At 39.5% G+C, this 16,385-nt stretch overlaps 1 protein-coding gene across 15 annotated transcripts in view; it reads right to left on the reverse strand.

Annotated features, from left to right (window-relative positions):
* Positions 1-16,385, reverse strand: part of iqsec1b (IQ motif and Sec7 domain ArfGEF 1b) — a 181,268-nt gene that overhangs the window by 16,181 nt on the left and 148,702 nt on the right. For 13 of the 15 annotated variants that reach the window (XM_051911869.1, XM_051911868.1, XM_051911874.1 and 10 more), the window contains 2 exons: positions 3,529-3,802; positions 1,446-2,704 (listed from right to left, as the gene is read on the reverse strand). In XM_051911869.1, coding sequence (XP_051767829.1) covers positions 1,446-2,704; positions 3,529-3,802 — 1,533 coding nt within the window. Of the gene's footprint in view, positions 1-1,445; positions 2,705-3,528; positions 3,803-4,595; positions 4,727-9,695; positions 9,925-16,385 lie in introns of those variants that run through there. The other 2 variants (XM_051911872.1, XM_051911882.1) reach the window with 2 other exon arrangements.

Here is a 16,385-nt window from a genome sequence, read left to right on the forward strand (position 1 = left end):
ACAATCATCTAAGATTAGAGGCCCCTTAAAACAAAGCTTTAAATTAACAAACACAAACTGGCACAAAAACATGCACGGTCCCAGCTGTTTCAAGCAAGCACCTTAATCCATTCAATAAAAAATGAAATCTGATTTGAAATACCTCATGATTGCAAAATAAAAGATCAAACATAATCCCTACACTATCGTAAGCTTAAAAAAAGAATTCAACTTGTTTGTGTTTCTTAAGTACACAGAGTTAGATGGTAAACTGTGGTTATGAGGGCGGTGTGCTTTCTTGATCAGCAGCCCGACTAAACTAATAGTGTTCTCATCACGGTTCTAATTGCTTGATCGCTAATCAAATTTAGAGCGTGGAGTGGATATCAAACAGACAGCACCACATGCATTCACACAGACACGCACTAAATAATAAATGAGCCAAAATTATAATGAATGTCTGGAAAAGGAAAACACGTGACAATTGTGCATTGTGTACTTGGTTTAGATGATAATTGAAAAAACATTAGTTCTCGGCATTGCTTGCACACTAAGATCTTTCACAGCTATTAACACAGCTCTGATTGGTGCTAATGAAAATCATTACTCAATGCAACTGAAACATGACACGCCAAACCAGAGTATGCAAGCAGCGTGGGAAAGAGGAGCATCATTTTTGCCTGGAATGAAGTGCGTTCCTGTAGCTCAAAAAGTAGAGCATGGCCATATGCAATGGTATGAATGTACTTGGATGTTTTGGAAAAAGACATCTGTCAAATGCATAAATGTAATGTCTACGTTATACAAAATGTGTAAAGAATAATAGAATTGCATATCAGCAACAATTCGCATAATGTAATGTGCTAACAAACTCTTAGCTGTGTCAGAAATACAAGATCAATTTGTGAAATATTATAATAAAGAAGCAAAGGTAAACATGAGTGTGGGCATGACTAAAAAATACGATGTTGGGTAATGCGTCATTATCTCTTAAATGAAGTGCATTCAAAATAACTCTATGGAAATTAGTTAAGGTGTGGTTACAATGCAGGTGAAATGAAGTAAGCTCAACAGGAATCCACACAATCAGGAATTTTGCGTGAGGGGCATGTGAGGCAAATAGTTCCTGACACGGAATCCTTGAATCCTTTCACGTCAGATACAAGTCTGTTGAATTTTTAACTTTTCAAATTCAAATATGAAGCTTCTTGGTTCGGAAGCGATCCTGTTAGTATGCTTTGTTCATGCTGTCTGCAAAATGTATCCAAAGTTTTGCTAATGTGACTGCGCCTTTACAGTAACTGGGTGCAAATTTAGCTTGAAGCAAGAAATGGAAAACCAGGAGTGGATTTGGAGTGGATGTTTTGCACAGGGAGGGGAAACCCTTGTCTCTCCACTCCACTCAAATACTTTTTTTTCCCAACTAGCTTTCTACAACCAAAAGCATACATTCATACTTCACCTACTTGTTGAAAAGGTTCAGGCCGATGCGATAGTGCCTCTTGCGGATGATATCATTGCTGAACGCAGGTGAGTCCCAACTGTTGCGTGTTTCCTTATGATACGTCTGCTTGCTGAGGGTCTGCTCTCGAAGACTATCCCTGGATGAGGACTCCGAACTGCAGTTGATGGTATCATTGGAATTGGAAGTGCTGTTGATGCTGTCATTATCCCCGTCAGAGAAGTCGGACTCGGATTTGCTCTGCCGGTTGGCGGTGCCATTGATTGCCAGGTGGCTTTCCAGCTGCAGGGGCCGATGCCGAGGAGCGTCATCATCTCTCGCCGGTCCCCGTGGAGGGAGCGCATGAGAGGGGATGTGTTTTGGGCTGCCCTGCTGGCTGGCGATGCCCCGATCGTAAGCGTTCTGTCTTTTGAGTGAGCTTCGGTCAGAGCGGTCACTCAGCTCAACTGAGCTATCGCTGGGAGGTTCGATAGTGAGCAGGGGAAGGTGGTCTATTCTCAATCTCTGCTCTTGACACTCCAGAGACGGGGTGCTGCGGCAGCTAGTGTCCGTGTCGCCCTTTTCATCTTTATGAGCTAGAGACCAGTAGTCCTGTGAGTTCAAAGAACGTAGACGAAGATCTGACTCTGTGCTAGAGGGTCTTTCAACTGATTGTGATAAAGGAAGAGGAGGGGAGAGCTCTTCCTCATCTATATAAAGTGTCACATCACTGTAGGACGCTGTCATCTCATCTCGTTTCCGGTGGTCACTGCTGTGGGAAGGCTTGACCTGGTAGGCAACCTCTTGCTCTATGTCTGGATGAACTCTGGTTGACTCTGGCTGTCCCTCGTCTCCATGTAGGCTGCGACAGTTCAGAGCATCATCTATCGACTCTGCCAACGACTTCACTTGTCGAGAGAAAACGTCCTCCAACTCTGTAATGGCGTCTGTGAAATCGCTCTGGACCGCAGGAGACTTCATGTTGGCGGGGACCATTTCCCCTCGCTCCGATTGTACCAAGGCTCCTAGTTTAGAACCATCGTCAGTAAGAGACACCTGCTTCCCCTCAAAATAGGAACTATGGACTTTTTCAGGTCCTTCAAACGAAAACTGCATTCTCATATTGGACAAAACTATGCGTCTGGACATGCGGTTCTCCGACATAGAACTCCTGAGGCGCTCAAAGTTCTTATTCATCTGATATTGGCGGAAGGCAGTCTGGATCGTGCGTGCAGCATGTCGGGTTATAAAACGCCCTCCATACTTGCGCTCCAGCATCTCCACCTGTGGAAACAAACAAAGATTATGCACCACTTTTAGTGATAGTACCCACATGTGGAAATGTCACTCCTTCTTTAGTCTTACAGAATTTTGTTTTAGATGGGATTTAAATAGCATTTTGTCCTCCCACCCATGACACAATATGACTTGACCAAACCTCAAACTAAAAATGGTAAGCCACATAAATAAAAAAGACAAATAAATGACACACATTGTACTAACTAATAAAGCTAGGGTATTTTGCCAGGATGGATAAAACTCACCATTTCATCCCTTATAAAGGCATCGAGGACTGAAGAACGCCTTTAACATGGTACTTAAGAAATCAGTCGTAACCCACTCCCATGCTAAAGCCAGCCCAAGACCTTTTTAGCCTGAAGAATGGGCAGAACTAATCACATTTCTCAGCTCTGTGGGACCTCACACAGAGACTGTGGGTAGCACGCCTCTGGATAGTACCACAACACCGTCACCCTGAATACGAATCACTCTCTCAGCATGCACTGAGTTATGATTCTCATCTCCCAAATCCTAAAAGGCTCTCATTGATCTCATATCAGCCTTTGGGTGTATTAAATTACTTCATATGAAAGACATGCAGTCACCACAAGCAACTTGAAGGAATTAATGTTCACCCAACTACAATAAACTAGATTTATTTAGACAGTCCTTTGAGGGGAAGTGCATCAAGTATAAGATGAAGCCACAGAACCTTAATCACACTCCCTCTGCACCAAAAAGGCTCATCGCAATGGGAATACAAATAGTCAGTGGAGAATTTATGGTTTCTTGGTAGCCTTCCAGTTAAAGATCCTGAAGAACTCTACCTGTTTGTCTTGGAGGTCGGTGGAGAGTTCATAGCTCTCAGACAGTGATCGGGAGCGTTTGATGGCCTCCTCCTCTGCCTGCTTGCGTAGGATGGACTGGGAATGCTGGAGTTTGGGTCGCCGCGGGCGCTGCCGTACCTCGTGAGCGTAAAGTGGAGGGCCGTCGAAGTGCTCGCCACTGATGATGGCACTGCGGCTCACCGGCCCTCGTAAGTAACCACCACTGTTCTCTAGAGAGGGGCCCGCCTCACCACCCGGAGCCTCACCTTCCACACTGTACAGGGAAACAGAAGGAAATCATAAGTTCATATTGTGGGTTAGAAGAGACAAAAAAAAAAAGAAAGAGCATAAACAGTTCATATTGTTGATTGAATGAGGCATAACAGCAGGGATTTGGATTTTGAATCAATTCAATTCTCATTATGATTCAATGAGTCAGTTGTTCGAGAATCAGATTACACTTGTTGTGTGGTATGTTTTTGATTTCCTAAAAAAAACCAACTTGATTGTTTGTGAATTGTACTGTTCTGTTGCATTAAACAGAAAGATGTTTCTTGTCATTACTTCACGGTACATGATCTGTTATGGCATACCATTCAATACAGACTGCAAATTCAGATTCATAACTATGAAGAAATATGAAGCACTAATCACTCTTTACAGTACATACAACACACGCAATCCTGTTTTCCCAGACACAAATGAAAGTTCATTGTAAATCCCATTATCCACTCCCACAAGCTTACGCATGAGGTTACGAGATGAACTTTATAACTAGTGTGGAGGTATAAAAGCAAACGACTATGTTTATAGCAACACACTGTGGAATGGCGCATCTCTGTCATAAGTAAAGAGCAACGAAAACACTTTCTTCAGAAAAACAATGCATACTGGACGTTCAGGAAACAGACTTCAGAAACATTAACATTACTTTTACACAACCCTTAAACCCCATACTAAGATATAACATTCTAGCAGTCTAATGTCAGCTGTCACATCCAACATGCTTACACACCAAACGACATACTCTGGGCCATAGCGTAGAGAATCAACAGCTTAACTCTTACCTGTCAGCACCTTAGCAGAGGTATACCTGCTGCGGCAAATTACTTTTTGCTGCTCGAGGCGATGAGTAAAAAGAGAACTGAGACGCGTTCATAAACAGACAACAATCACACACTTCAACCACGCCACCTCTAATGTGTTTGCTTGGAAAGGTCAAAGTACAATGAGGGTTGTTTGATTACAATGCCATATCAGTTACACCAGCGAAAGAGAGATGACAGGTATAGGTGACTTTGAAAACATGTACAATATATTGATAAATATCAGCTATAAACATAGGCAATATATTGTGCATCCCTATATTACTGAATATTATAATTTGTAATGCTTACATATTTTATTTTCAGCATTTATTTATTTTTTTGAAACAAAATAGTAGAGATATCAGCCATAATATGGCAATAATTATCAGGTTGTCTGTATCTTCCAGAATTTTAATATCACTGCATGCTTAGATAGAATTGCATTTTTAATAGAAATATTGTTCCAGGAAGACCTGATACAGATCTCAAAGCTAAATCTGAATTCTCTCGGTATGTTTGTTTTGCACATTTACTGCTTCTCATCCACACACTCCTTGTACTTCCTTGCATCAGCTAAGTGCCAGCAGATTAACTTTCTAGATTAAGTGCTCTTCTTTTAATTAAATGAATTAGTGTGCAGTAGCGCACTCAGTATTACAGAGATGAGAACACTGACAGTCAGATTGATTGAATTTGTTCATCTTGTAGGGGAAAGTGACCGAGGTGTGGATATATGCAAGTCAGAGCATTTGCCTCTGTTTGCAGGCGTATTAAGACAATACGAGAGCTTGGTGTAATTTGACTTCAACAAGTAATATCCTTAGGCAGCAGGCTCTACTGAGCCGATGAGACCCCTTATACAACCCCTAGAGCTAGTGTAGTGATCATCAAATGACATACAAAGGATATGCCTGAGAGATGTCAGGTCGAAGATATAGACTATTCTCACACCTTTTGACAGGTCTGTATTCACCTGCTGCTTCTGTAAAAAATAGTCTGAACTACAAAGGGGAGGTCGCCACAACAACCGGACATAAACATGTTTCCTCAGAGTCACAGGTCATGGCTGTAGAATCGATTACTGTGCATAGAGACAACAAGAAAACTAAGTGGATGTCTCCTGCATGTGCTTTAAAGGCACAAAGCATGCCACAGTAATATATATTTATGGGGTTTAGATCCATAACAGACAATAATAAATACTGGGAAAAACAAAGTACAATTTAATTGTAAAATTCTGAGATAATTTCAGTGTTGTTAATGTTAATTAAAACTAAAAATTATTAAAAAAGGTTTCCGTTAATTAAAATAAGCAAAAATAAAATAAAATAACTTCAGGTTAACATACTAATGTTACTTAAATTAAAACAGAAATAAATATAAATTAAAGAATTAAAGAACAACAACAACAAAAAAAGACAAATAATGACAAAACCAAATAATAAAATTACTAAAACTAAAAAAATACAAAATATCATAATAATATATAAATGATACTAAAATAACACTCTATAGATTTAAAAGTATACATTTAAAACAATTTGTAATGCCCTTTTTGAGGTGGCATAAATATAATCCAGTAATTGGCCTTATATCTTTAAATGTAAAATCATTATATGACAAAAATCATAATGTGCATCTATAACTATCAAAATGAACAACAGTCATTAACTGCACTAATTTAAGTCTCAGTCATTTTAACGCTGTATGTGTTTGACTCACTAAAAAGAACTGACTCAGAGTCATTTGTTCATGAATTGGAACACACTGGATATACAATGTGTTTCTATTTGACTAAAAAGAAACAAATCATAAGAGTGAATAATACAGATAGCCTTGTCTGTTCCATGCTGTAGACGAAGTAGCACAAGGTTCTCAGTTCCCAACCCTAGTACTGCCTATATTATCATGCAGAGCAGTGCCAATGCTACCTCCAGACATGACCCAGAGTCAGTGAACACACATAAAGCCCACCTGCTGCTCTGATGGACACAGCTAATGAGGGGGTAAGATGAGTAAAGTCAGGTTATATATAGATATAAAGGTTAATACAATGGCCTTGTTTCATGTATTCCTACATGCACACATAAATACTACTGCCCAGCCCACAGTGTTTGGTAATAAAGGAAGATAAACACATCTTGTTACATGTGATTGTACATTATATGAAAACCCGGCGCAAGGTAATTCAGATGATGAATTTGGCAGCTAATTTCCCCACACCGCTGTACTGTGGCCACCCGGCTCGAAATGACTTTCATTGTCTGCCGCCTGATGTCTCCTGAAAGAGCTCTCAGTGGGTCCCTTGAAGGGTGGCAGCAAATACAATTTTCATTTTGTTTGGTTGCCTTCTCATCTCTCTGAGGAGAGCCAGGGTATTTTCAAAGTCTGACTCCCCCTAAACTGTGATAGATGATGGTGTCTGAAAAAGTTGCAATTATTGTGAACACAAGCGATTTAAAATCCTTCGAGGATGCCAGATGACAGGTCTGTGAATAGATTCAATGAAAAATATCAGAAAATAAATACTTGGAAGTGTTTTGAGATCATCACAGTGATGGCGTGCGGTAAAATGAACAACTTTCTGAAATGGAGGACATCCATTCGTCTCAGAGCAAACAACCTACAGTACAATGGGCTAAATGTTCAAGATTGAGTCACTAAGTTTAAACTACAAGGAAGGATGAAGCTGGTGAGTGGCAATCCAGCTCTCATTTAAATTTTCTGCCTCATGTTATTTTATAAGAAAGTGAACAGAACAGCAAATTGAATTTAATGAGGAAAAAAGCCTGCTTTAATTGAGTCGAGGGCTGCGCTCTCAAATCTATACGCTGGTGTTCGAAACACTAATTAGAAATAGGTTCATTGTTAAAATGAACACAGATTAGCTTCTAAGGGCCAGATTTACTAACAGCTTGTGCCACAAACCCTTTTTTCACATTAAAAAACTACTGTCATGATTTACTAAAGACACGCAGTGAAAAATTATCACTGAAAAGGCGTGGACAGTTATTTTTGCGGCTGACCTCATTGTATATGCATTTCTGGGAGTTTCCCTTTCAGATGCAAAATTTTTGGGAGGAGAGTATTTAAATGAATCACGCAACGTGATTTACTAAGGTTTGCGCTAGTCAATTTACTGGTATTTGCGCCATTATTTAACTCCCAAAAAAAACATTGTCAGTAAATCACTATGGGATTGCGCTATCACGCTAATTTGCCCTGTTTAATAAATCTGGCCGTAAGTCTGTCAAAATCTAACTTTCATTCTTGTAATGAAAAACAGACCACTAGGGGCACCAATGAGCATTTCAGAAATTTAGCCTTAGCCTTAACTTTAAAGGGATAGTTCAGTTTTAAACAACATGAGGGTGAGTAAATGAAGTTCAAAACTTTAATTTTTGCCTAAACTATCCCTAACACTCAAATATAGTTTACAGTAGAGCCTATATAGATAGCTGATTTTAACAAACTAAGTGAAGTGTGGAGACAACTGAGTCTCTGTCATACTCAAATCTATAATTCAAGACAGCTGGCGAAGTTCTATATTCTCCAGAGGGTCTCATTAGGCAGCAAGATGAGGCGCCTCTATAGGACTAGTTTGGGCTCCAGTCACGTCCAGCTCAGAGAGATATGGGAGGTTCTGACAAGGGTAAGAGAACACAAGTGCTAACAAGATGGTGAGGTGTTAAGATCTGACAGAAGATGAAATGCACCGTCTCTTGCTTTCCCCTTTGGAGTTCACCTAAATGGAACTTTCAAAAGAAGACCTCCATCTTATAGTGCTAAATTACTTGTTTGAAACTCAAAACCAAGAAACTATTGATTTACAACATGCCAGTACAAAGAGGAACTAAGCACTACTGATTTCAATCATCTACAATTAAAGTTCATACGGTTTTATTTACATTTCATCCCTCCAACAATCGGAAGAGTCTGTAATTATGCAATTACTTTAGACGTTCATTTCTGAGTTTATTTAAACCTTGTACTTCATCTAATTGACCGTGAAGCTCAGGTACAGATGCTGAGTCTAACGAGGTAAAATAACAAGCTCATTTACATTTCACTTACCTAAACTACATTTCATTTGAACTCTTGGGTGCTGTTTTTGGAGTCTTTTTCATGTTCTGAAGCTTCAAGCTCTGAAGGTTTTTATTGCCACCCTTACACCTGACTTTAGTTTGTCTCTATGCTGTATGTTGAACATTAGACGTTTAAAAGCAATAAAGGCTTCTATAAACTAAACTCTTTTTGCTTAATATTTTTTCCAGGCTTTCAAGAAAGATGATGATGTGCTATTAACACAGGTTACACATACTCTAAATCCAAGTTTGAGAGCATTAGAGGACCAGTCAGGCTCCATTCACAAGCGTGGCACGTCGCATGAATGCAGCCCTGTTGATGACTGGGAAATGCTCCGGCATCTTGCATAAAGCACTTATTGTTCAAATAAAGCTTGCTTTACTAATATCGCAGAGCTTATTCTGGTATTACATGAATTTCAATGGGGCAGGTCTACTCTTATAAAGACACATATCTTTATGTGTTATTATTAATTAGATTAAATTTTTTGCTAATGCCAAATACTTCATTCATTAGCAATAAAAACATACAGATTGGCTAAGGGTAGAAACCTCACTGAAAAAAGATAATCTTGTAACTTTTTAACTAACACAATCAGCATTTACAATCAGTGATGGACAGAAGTCATCAAGAAAAGGAAAAACCTCCAATGACATCAAAGCAATTTTCAGGTAAATGACAGAGATATAAAGGCGTCTATCCGGTGCAAGATCAACTGAAACATCACTCAACCGCACAACTAGAAGCAGAAGTGTGCTGAGAGCAACAATGGAGAGGTTTGCGCAATAGAGGAAGATCCCCTATAATTCAAAGCAGGTAAAAGAAACAAAGAACAACGGAGGTGAATGCCGCATAAAACATCTGTGATCTACTTAAAAACACACCCTGATACAATGATACACCCCATCCCAATGAATACATACACATTTCTAATATTTACTTCTATATATTTTCTTAAACACACACACACACACACACACACTGAAATCTTACCAGCTCCCCAGTTCCAACAGAGACTGGCTTCTGTCTGAAGCGCAGTGCAAACACCACATGTCGATCTCTGATCCCTACAAACATCAACATCCCTTTGGCCTGTGGCTGCCCATCTCCTCGCCAGGCAAAGCCATCTCATAGGAAAAAGAGGCACGCTCTTAGTCCGACTAAAGACCACTAAATCCTCACCCTCTCCGTTGCTCGTGCTCTTTCCTTCTCTCCTTTTTTCCTCTGACTTTGTGGAAGGGGTGCTCTGAGGGGTGTGCAGAGAAGGGGAGGGAATTCCACAGTCCGGAAAACTAATTACGTGATGGCGGGAATATAAACGACCAGCCCGACCCAAAGAGGAGGGAATGGGCCGGCCCGCCGAGTCTGGAGCAACACAGCCAAAAGAACACAGGCTGGAAAGCCATGAAGGGATTGGGAAGCCCCTCTGGAATGACAAAAGGATGTGAGTCTATAAATAGCATGATTGCAGGATGGACTAAAACTGGATGGATTGGATGGAGGAAGTTCCGCTCTTTCTCAGGTTTCAACGGCTGCAGTAATATGAGCTCATAACGTGTGGCACACACGCTACAGACTGGACTGGAGAAGTGCAGCCAAAAAGCTGCTCCGTCAATGGCCAGTTCACACACTCATGATGAAACCTTCTCAAACTGAAACTTCAAATTGTTGTCCTAACAATGTGGTTTAAAGCAGCTGTGTGGATTTCTGATGCCTCAGAGTGATTTAAAAAAACAAACAAACTGGCTTTCTTTTCTTTAGTGGAACAAAAAAGAACAATTTTTGTGCATATAATGAAAGTCAGTGGTGTCCAAAACAATCAAAGACCTCATTGACTTTCACGATTTGGGTGAATGAAAAAAACAACACTGAGACACATTTCAAAATATCTATTTTTGTGTTTCACAGAAGAAAGAGTCACACAGTTTTGGAACGATGTGAGTATGAGTAAATAAACTTTCATTTTTGGGTGAACTCTCCTTTCAAATGTAAAAAGCCTCATTGAGGAACAAACACCTAAAAAACTTTCTAAAGTACATCCAAATGTCAAAACGTTGTCCAGTTGACGCCTTTTTCACAGACAAGGCTCTGTTGTCTAGTAAAAGAGGTCTAAAAACACACACACACAGCCGTTTTTATAGCCAACAGTTTGAAAAACATCTCTATAATCTTCTCCCTCTTTTTCTCCTCCCGTCTGCTTACATAAAGAGGGCGGCCTGGCTTACGCATTTCCTTTCTGACATCATTACCTAAACAATGGGCGTCACACAGGCAAAGCCCAGATGCTATCACCCGCCCGAGTGTGCAAAGTGTGCAGTTTGGACTGTCCGTTGGGTCAGAGAAAATAACCTCTCAATGTGGACTTGCACAGGAATCTCGTCAAAAACAGTAAAGAAAAGGCCAACATGGATAGCTTCCAGGTGGTGACATCTTGGAGTTTGGTGTCTAACGGTCGAGAAGTGATGTTCTCTAATTAGAGTAAAAGCTCAAAGCTGTTCCCTAGTGAGAGCCCCTCTTATTTCCTGTTTCTTGCTCTCTTCCTGAACTAAGACTCCCTGAAGGAAGACTAAAACAGGTTGAAATTGGACCAAAGGGGTCCAGACAGCCATATCAACATCTGTTCTTCTACGGTAGCCTCAAGATGTACATGTGCTCTTCGTCAGAGATCTTCAGCTCTGAAGTGCAAAGCAGCAATGAGGGAAAAATCACAGCAGGAAGCTGAAATACTGTTCCCGTATGGCCTTTCGGATCACACGGGCCAGTTTTGTAATGTCTCGGCACACATGGAATAAATAAAAGCATCTGCAGGGACAGGACATCTAATGAGCCAGAGGAGTCATGCGTTCAATAGCGCATGACTCACTCCTAAAATGCAGTCACAGAATAAGATAGACATGCAGAAATAACAAAACATCACTAAACTGATGAACTGCTACTTTGTATGTACAAATGAATGCAGCTGAAGTCAGTCAGGGAAAAACCCATTACACTTTTCTGTATACAAAGTAGGTCGTCACTGTGACTTTTAGAGCCACCTGACAGAGTTCATTACTGAGGTCCTCAAATCTTTTAATGCTAAAAGGTTTTGGGAGCAATAAAATCTTTCCTGCTTGTCAGAGTGAGGCTTCAAGGAAAACAGCGTGACAAATTTATTCATTTGGTTCTAGGTCCACTTATCTGACACTCTATTAGCCAGAACTGCGGCTAAAACACCACAATGACCATGGAAAACTATTTCTACTATATATTTGCTACATATAAGGCCTTCACAGTCCTTTCGGTTTACCCTTGGTATTAGCATCTATTTCGGGTGAGCCGATCACAAGCGGACAGCTGTAAATGGGTGGTTAATGGGTTGCACAGGGGTTCATTAAAATAATCGTATTTGTGGTCTAAATGACAATATGCTATTAATAATACTGAAGAAGCAAATTGCTGAAGAAACCACAAACAATGACAATACAAACAAAATTGAAGAAACACGTAATCTTTAAGCTAAAACAAGGTCTTTGAATGTGGTATTAAGCAGCAAAATTATTTTCAACTTTAATAATAAAAAGAATTGTTTCTTGAACACCAAATCAGCATATTAGATCATATGACACTGAAGACTGGATCTACTTTTTCTTGCCACTGATTCAGGATCTGTCATTCAAACATGTCAAAGTTGGTGTCAAAGTCTCAGTTAGTAATTTAAAAATGCCACGTTGAAACTAATAACGGTGGCTTGGAATATTTCATGACCGGTTATTGGAGTAACAAGGTGGTGGCACGATTGTGTGATACTGCTAATACAGTTCAATAAACAAAAAGTTAATACAGAGTAACTTACATTTTAGATGCAATACAGTCAGTGTCTTTGTTTGTTTTCGCTCCGCCAATGAAAATAGTTACAAACAAAGACATAGCAGAACTGCTGCAACACCGCATAACAGTAGTTAATAAATCATCATTTTGAACGAATCAGTTGAATGAATAATTCAATGACTCACTCATACAAACAGTCTTGAAGGAATTGGTTTACTGTTAATGATTCAATAACTCACTTAAAGACAGTCACTGACTTAAATTAACATGTATAAATACACTTTTCATTATTATTTGTATTATTTTATTTTATTCTAGATTTGTTGTGAAGTCACTCATTTTTTTCTTGCCTTTTCTTTACCAGCTGTCGTTTATTCTTTCATTGCTATTCTCGGCCTGCAGTCTGGGCTGAAAGACAGCTGAGTTTCCTGTGAACTCGAAAGACAGAGGACAGAGCCAGAGTGTCATTCCAGGTCTGACTTCATTCTCATCTTTAATCCATGGAACAAATACAGATGAATGTGGAAAAGACATACAGTATAATTGAAAAGAGCTGATTTTTCCTGTTAGCTCACCGCTGATTCCTAAGAAGCAAAACCATGTGAATCTACAGTACAAGTGTGAATTAAATTACTGGCTGATGTCACGGAATGGCTTAATCTATGATTTCAGTTGTGTCTGTCTGGAAAAAACCTCATTGTTGAAGTCTGTCTGCAGTGACACAAATCCCCAGTGTTATTCTGCAATGGATTTTGGTGTGAAATTACATGTTATCTACACTATGGATAATGAACTAATTTCTTTCCTTCTCAATAGTTACTCTGTGATCCTTTATTAAAGGGATACAGTACTTCTGTTTTTATTTAATCACCCCTAAAAACCCATATGACTTTTTCATAATATAATACACAATCTAATATACATACATAGGCTCATATATATATATATATAGTGAATATATTTTGTGTTCCACAAAAGAAAGAAAGTTACACAGGTTTGGAATGATGTGTTTTTTTTTTTTTTGAGAGAACAATCCCTTTCAACCCTTTTTTGATGTGAAATCAGAAATCTACAGACTAGTGTTTTCAAGTAACAACCACTCTGTAATCTATATAGCTACAAAACAATAACAACAATTACAAAAGAGTACAGAATGATTTCAATGACCATCCCAAGGCACTTAACGTGGGTTTTGCAATGCACCTCACCCTCATTTCATGTACACATAATTATATGGCAGCGGCCATCCACCCGACAGCCGCCCCAGCACTGAGACGCAGACACACACATCATAGCAGCATGTTTGCCTTTAGGTCCAGCTGTAAATTAGAGAACATTAAGCCTCTTTGAGTTAAGTGCTCCTTGCACCCTTCTTAAACCTGATCAAACAGAAAAACAAGTGATCTTCCTGTCTGAGTTGCAGCAGTGGACTAGTAAACTCCAGTTAATTGCTTAGCTAGTTGTTTATCAGCAAATATTGTTCATTCTCCCACATCTAATGTCTCATCAGCATTTAAACTGACCCAATATTAATCTACAACTTAAATGGAGCAAGTTTCAAGTCCATCCTGATTGACAGATAACTGTTTCCTGTTTAGTTTGTAAAGTTTGCAGACAAATTTGAATAACACTATCCATATAAGGACATCTAAACGTGTTTAGTGGGGGGATGTTGAACTATATTTGCTGTCCCCTCCCCCCATAAGCGGTAGTGGAGCTTAAACATGCTTTTGGCTTCTCTCACAGGCCTAATCTCTAATCTGAGGGATCCTGTCCACGTGTGGTCCTCCATCACGGTTTCCCTCATGGGCCTTTGAGATGGATTAAGTGTTGCACAGTTGCATTCTCATTCCAATGCAAAATGTTCTGCTTCCTGCATCCTGACTAAAAGAGCAAATAACTTCCCCGCAGTTCATTTTTAGAGGGTCAGGTGCTTTTTACAGGCTTTGGTCTTCCACTTCGTCACCACACTTGAGGACTGCTTCATAGGAAGAAATTGTACAGTCCCATTTACCTCTCTATGCCATCTAGTAGCGACAATGCAACAAATGTGGCATGTGATGATGTTAGGTCTGTAACACCTCACAGACTCTATTTTGTGTCTTTTAAGCTCTTTCAGAGTCAGCACTGCAACACCGATGTTAGCCAACTGACTACTGACAAACAAGCTTGGAAAAGTTCAGAAAGTTGATTCGAAGCCAAAAAAAGTGTTTGAAAACCGGACAAAAAGGTACAAGACTGTGTATTTAACAGCTTTAATGAGGTAAATAACTGTATTCAATGAATTATACAGTTATGAAAAAATTAAAAACGGAGAAATATTAAACTATTGATTTAAAGAGGTTTATTATATATATATTTTTTATGTTCATTGAAAAAATATGCATATATCCGTAAGTAGATGCTAAAGATTGCGATTTGATTGTCGTGATTCTCTGATTGGTGGAGATTTCGCTGCAGAATCATGAGTAATGTAGATTATCACCTGTTAAACATGATTATTTAAAAATTAATTTAAAGCTGCAGTCTGTAAGTTTTGCCTCTTTGTCGCCATCTCTGTTTGAAACCTGCAATTGCAGTTATTTGCGGAATTATCATCTTTACGTGGGTTGTGCATCCGGCACGGCTCCTCAGCGCGGACGAATCTAAAGTTTAAATCACACTACCGATGGTGATTAAATCTAACGACCGCTTAGCTTGGATCACGCCAAACCATGCAAATTATTATTATTTTTATTCTTTATTCTCAAATTGTTAATGTTAACAACATCAGCATTGCGTGACTGTGTATTTAGTGTGTATTAGCGTTACCTGTGAATATCAATTTCTGTAGCCACTCCGCTGTCCGAAGCCTTTTGCTTTTGACTACGGGTAAATCCCTAGTTGTCACTGATGATTATCATTTGGACCTTTCTGGATTACAATTCGCCATCAAAATGATAAGTTTCATTATTGCAGCTGCTGTGTAAAAAGACTATTAAATGACTACTAGCTGGGACTCCTTCTCTATGTAAACATACGTGATGTAATGACGCAACGTCTGCACGCTTGAATTTCCCGCGGAAACCCACCAGTACCATCCGAATTAGAAAACATTATTACAAGCTTACACCTTAGAACTGTCAGCCACTGAGAAATAATCTGTGAAATAATACAAAAACAATAAACAGACAGACAACACATCTTTCTATTGCATTTTCTTCACTGGCTGCATGTCAAAATTTATGTTTCAACAGTGTAGCAGATTGACTCAAGAATAAAAGACTCTTATGAAATGATTCTTCTAATGAATCAAACAAAAAGACTCATAAGTTAAAGGTTTAAATCTGTTACAAATTTAAATCTCACATACAAATTAAAAAACAGCAACAACAACAAAAACAGCATTGCTTTGTTGAGTATGTCGTTTGGGCCTATTATAAGAAGTCTGGAACATGAAGCTTTGAATTTAGCTTGTTTAGGAATTTGTATCTTTCTAATCGTTGCATTTGCAATGTGTCTTGAGACACAAAGCGTTCCTGTCACTCAAGCACAAATAGACAAACAAACAAGCTGGGCAGTTTCGACATGCTCAGACATTATCAGGCCCCAGACGTTCCCTCTCATCCAAAATGACCACTAAGGTTGAGTCTAAATAAACAGAGTTTGAAGGACATGCCTCGATATCCTCCCTGTCTGCTTCAGCAGGGACAGAGTAGCGCCATCTAGAGCCGGAGTTCTGCCAAGCAGCTGTCAAAGTCTCAAACATGGCTCTCCAAATTGCCCCAAGGCTGACAGGCATCTTACGGTGGGCGGTCTGCGGCAGTCTGAGACTTCATCCAGCTGTCTGATACATGACCCTCTTTTGAGTCAATAAAGGAAGCAGACAGTGAAAAC

The sequence above is a fragment of the Ctenopharyngodon idella genome, chromosome 11 (assembly GCF_019924925.1).
Source record: "Ctenopharyngodon idella isolate HZGC_01 chromosome 11, HZGC01, whole genome shotgun sequence".
NCBI classification, from domain to species: Eukaryota; Metazoa; Chordata; class Actinopteri; order Cypriniformes; family Xenocyprididae; genus Ctenopharyngodon; species Ctenopharyngodon idella.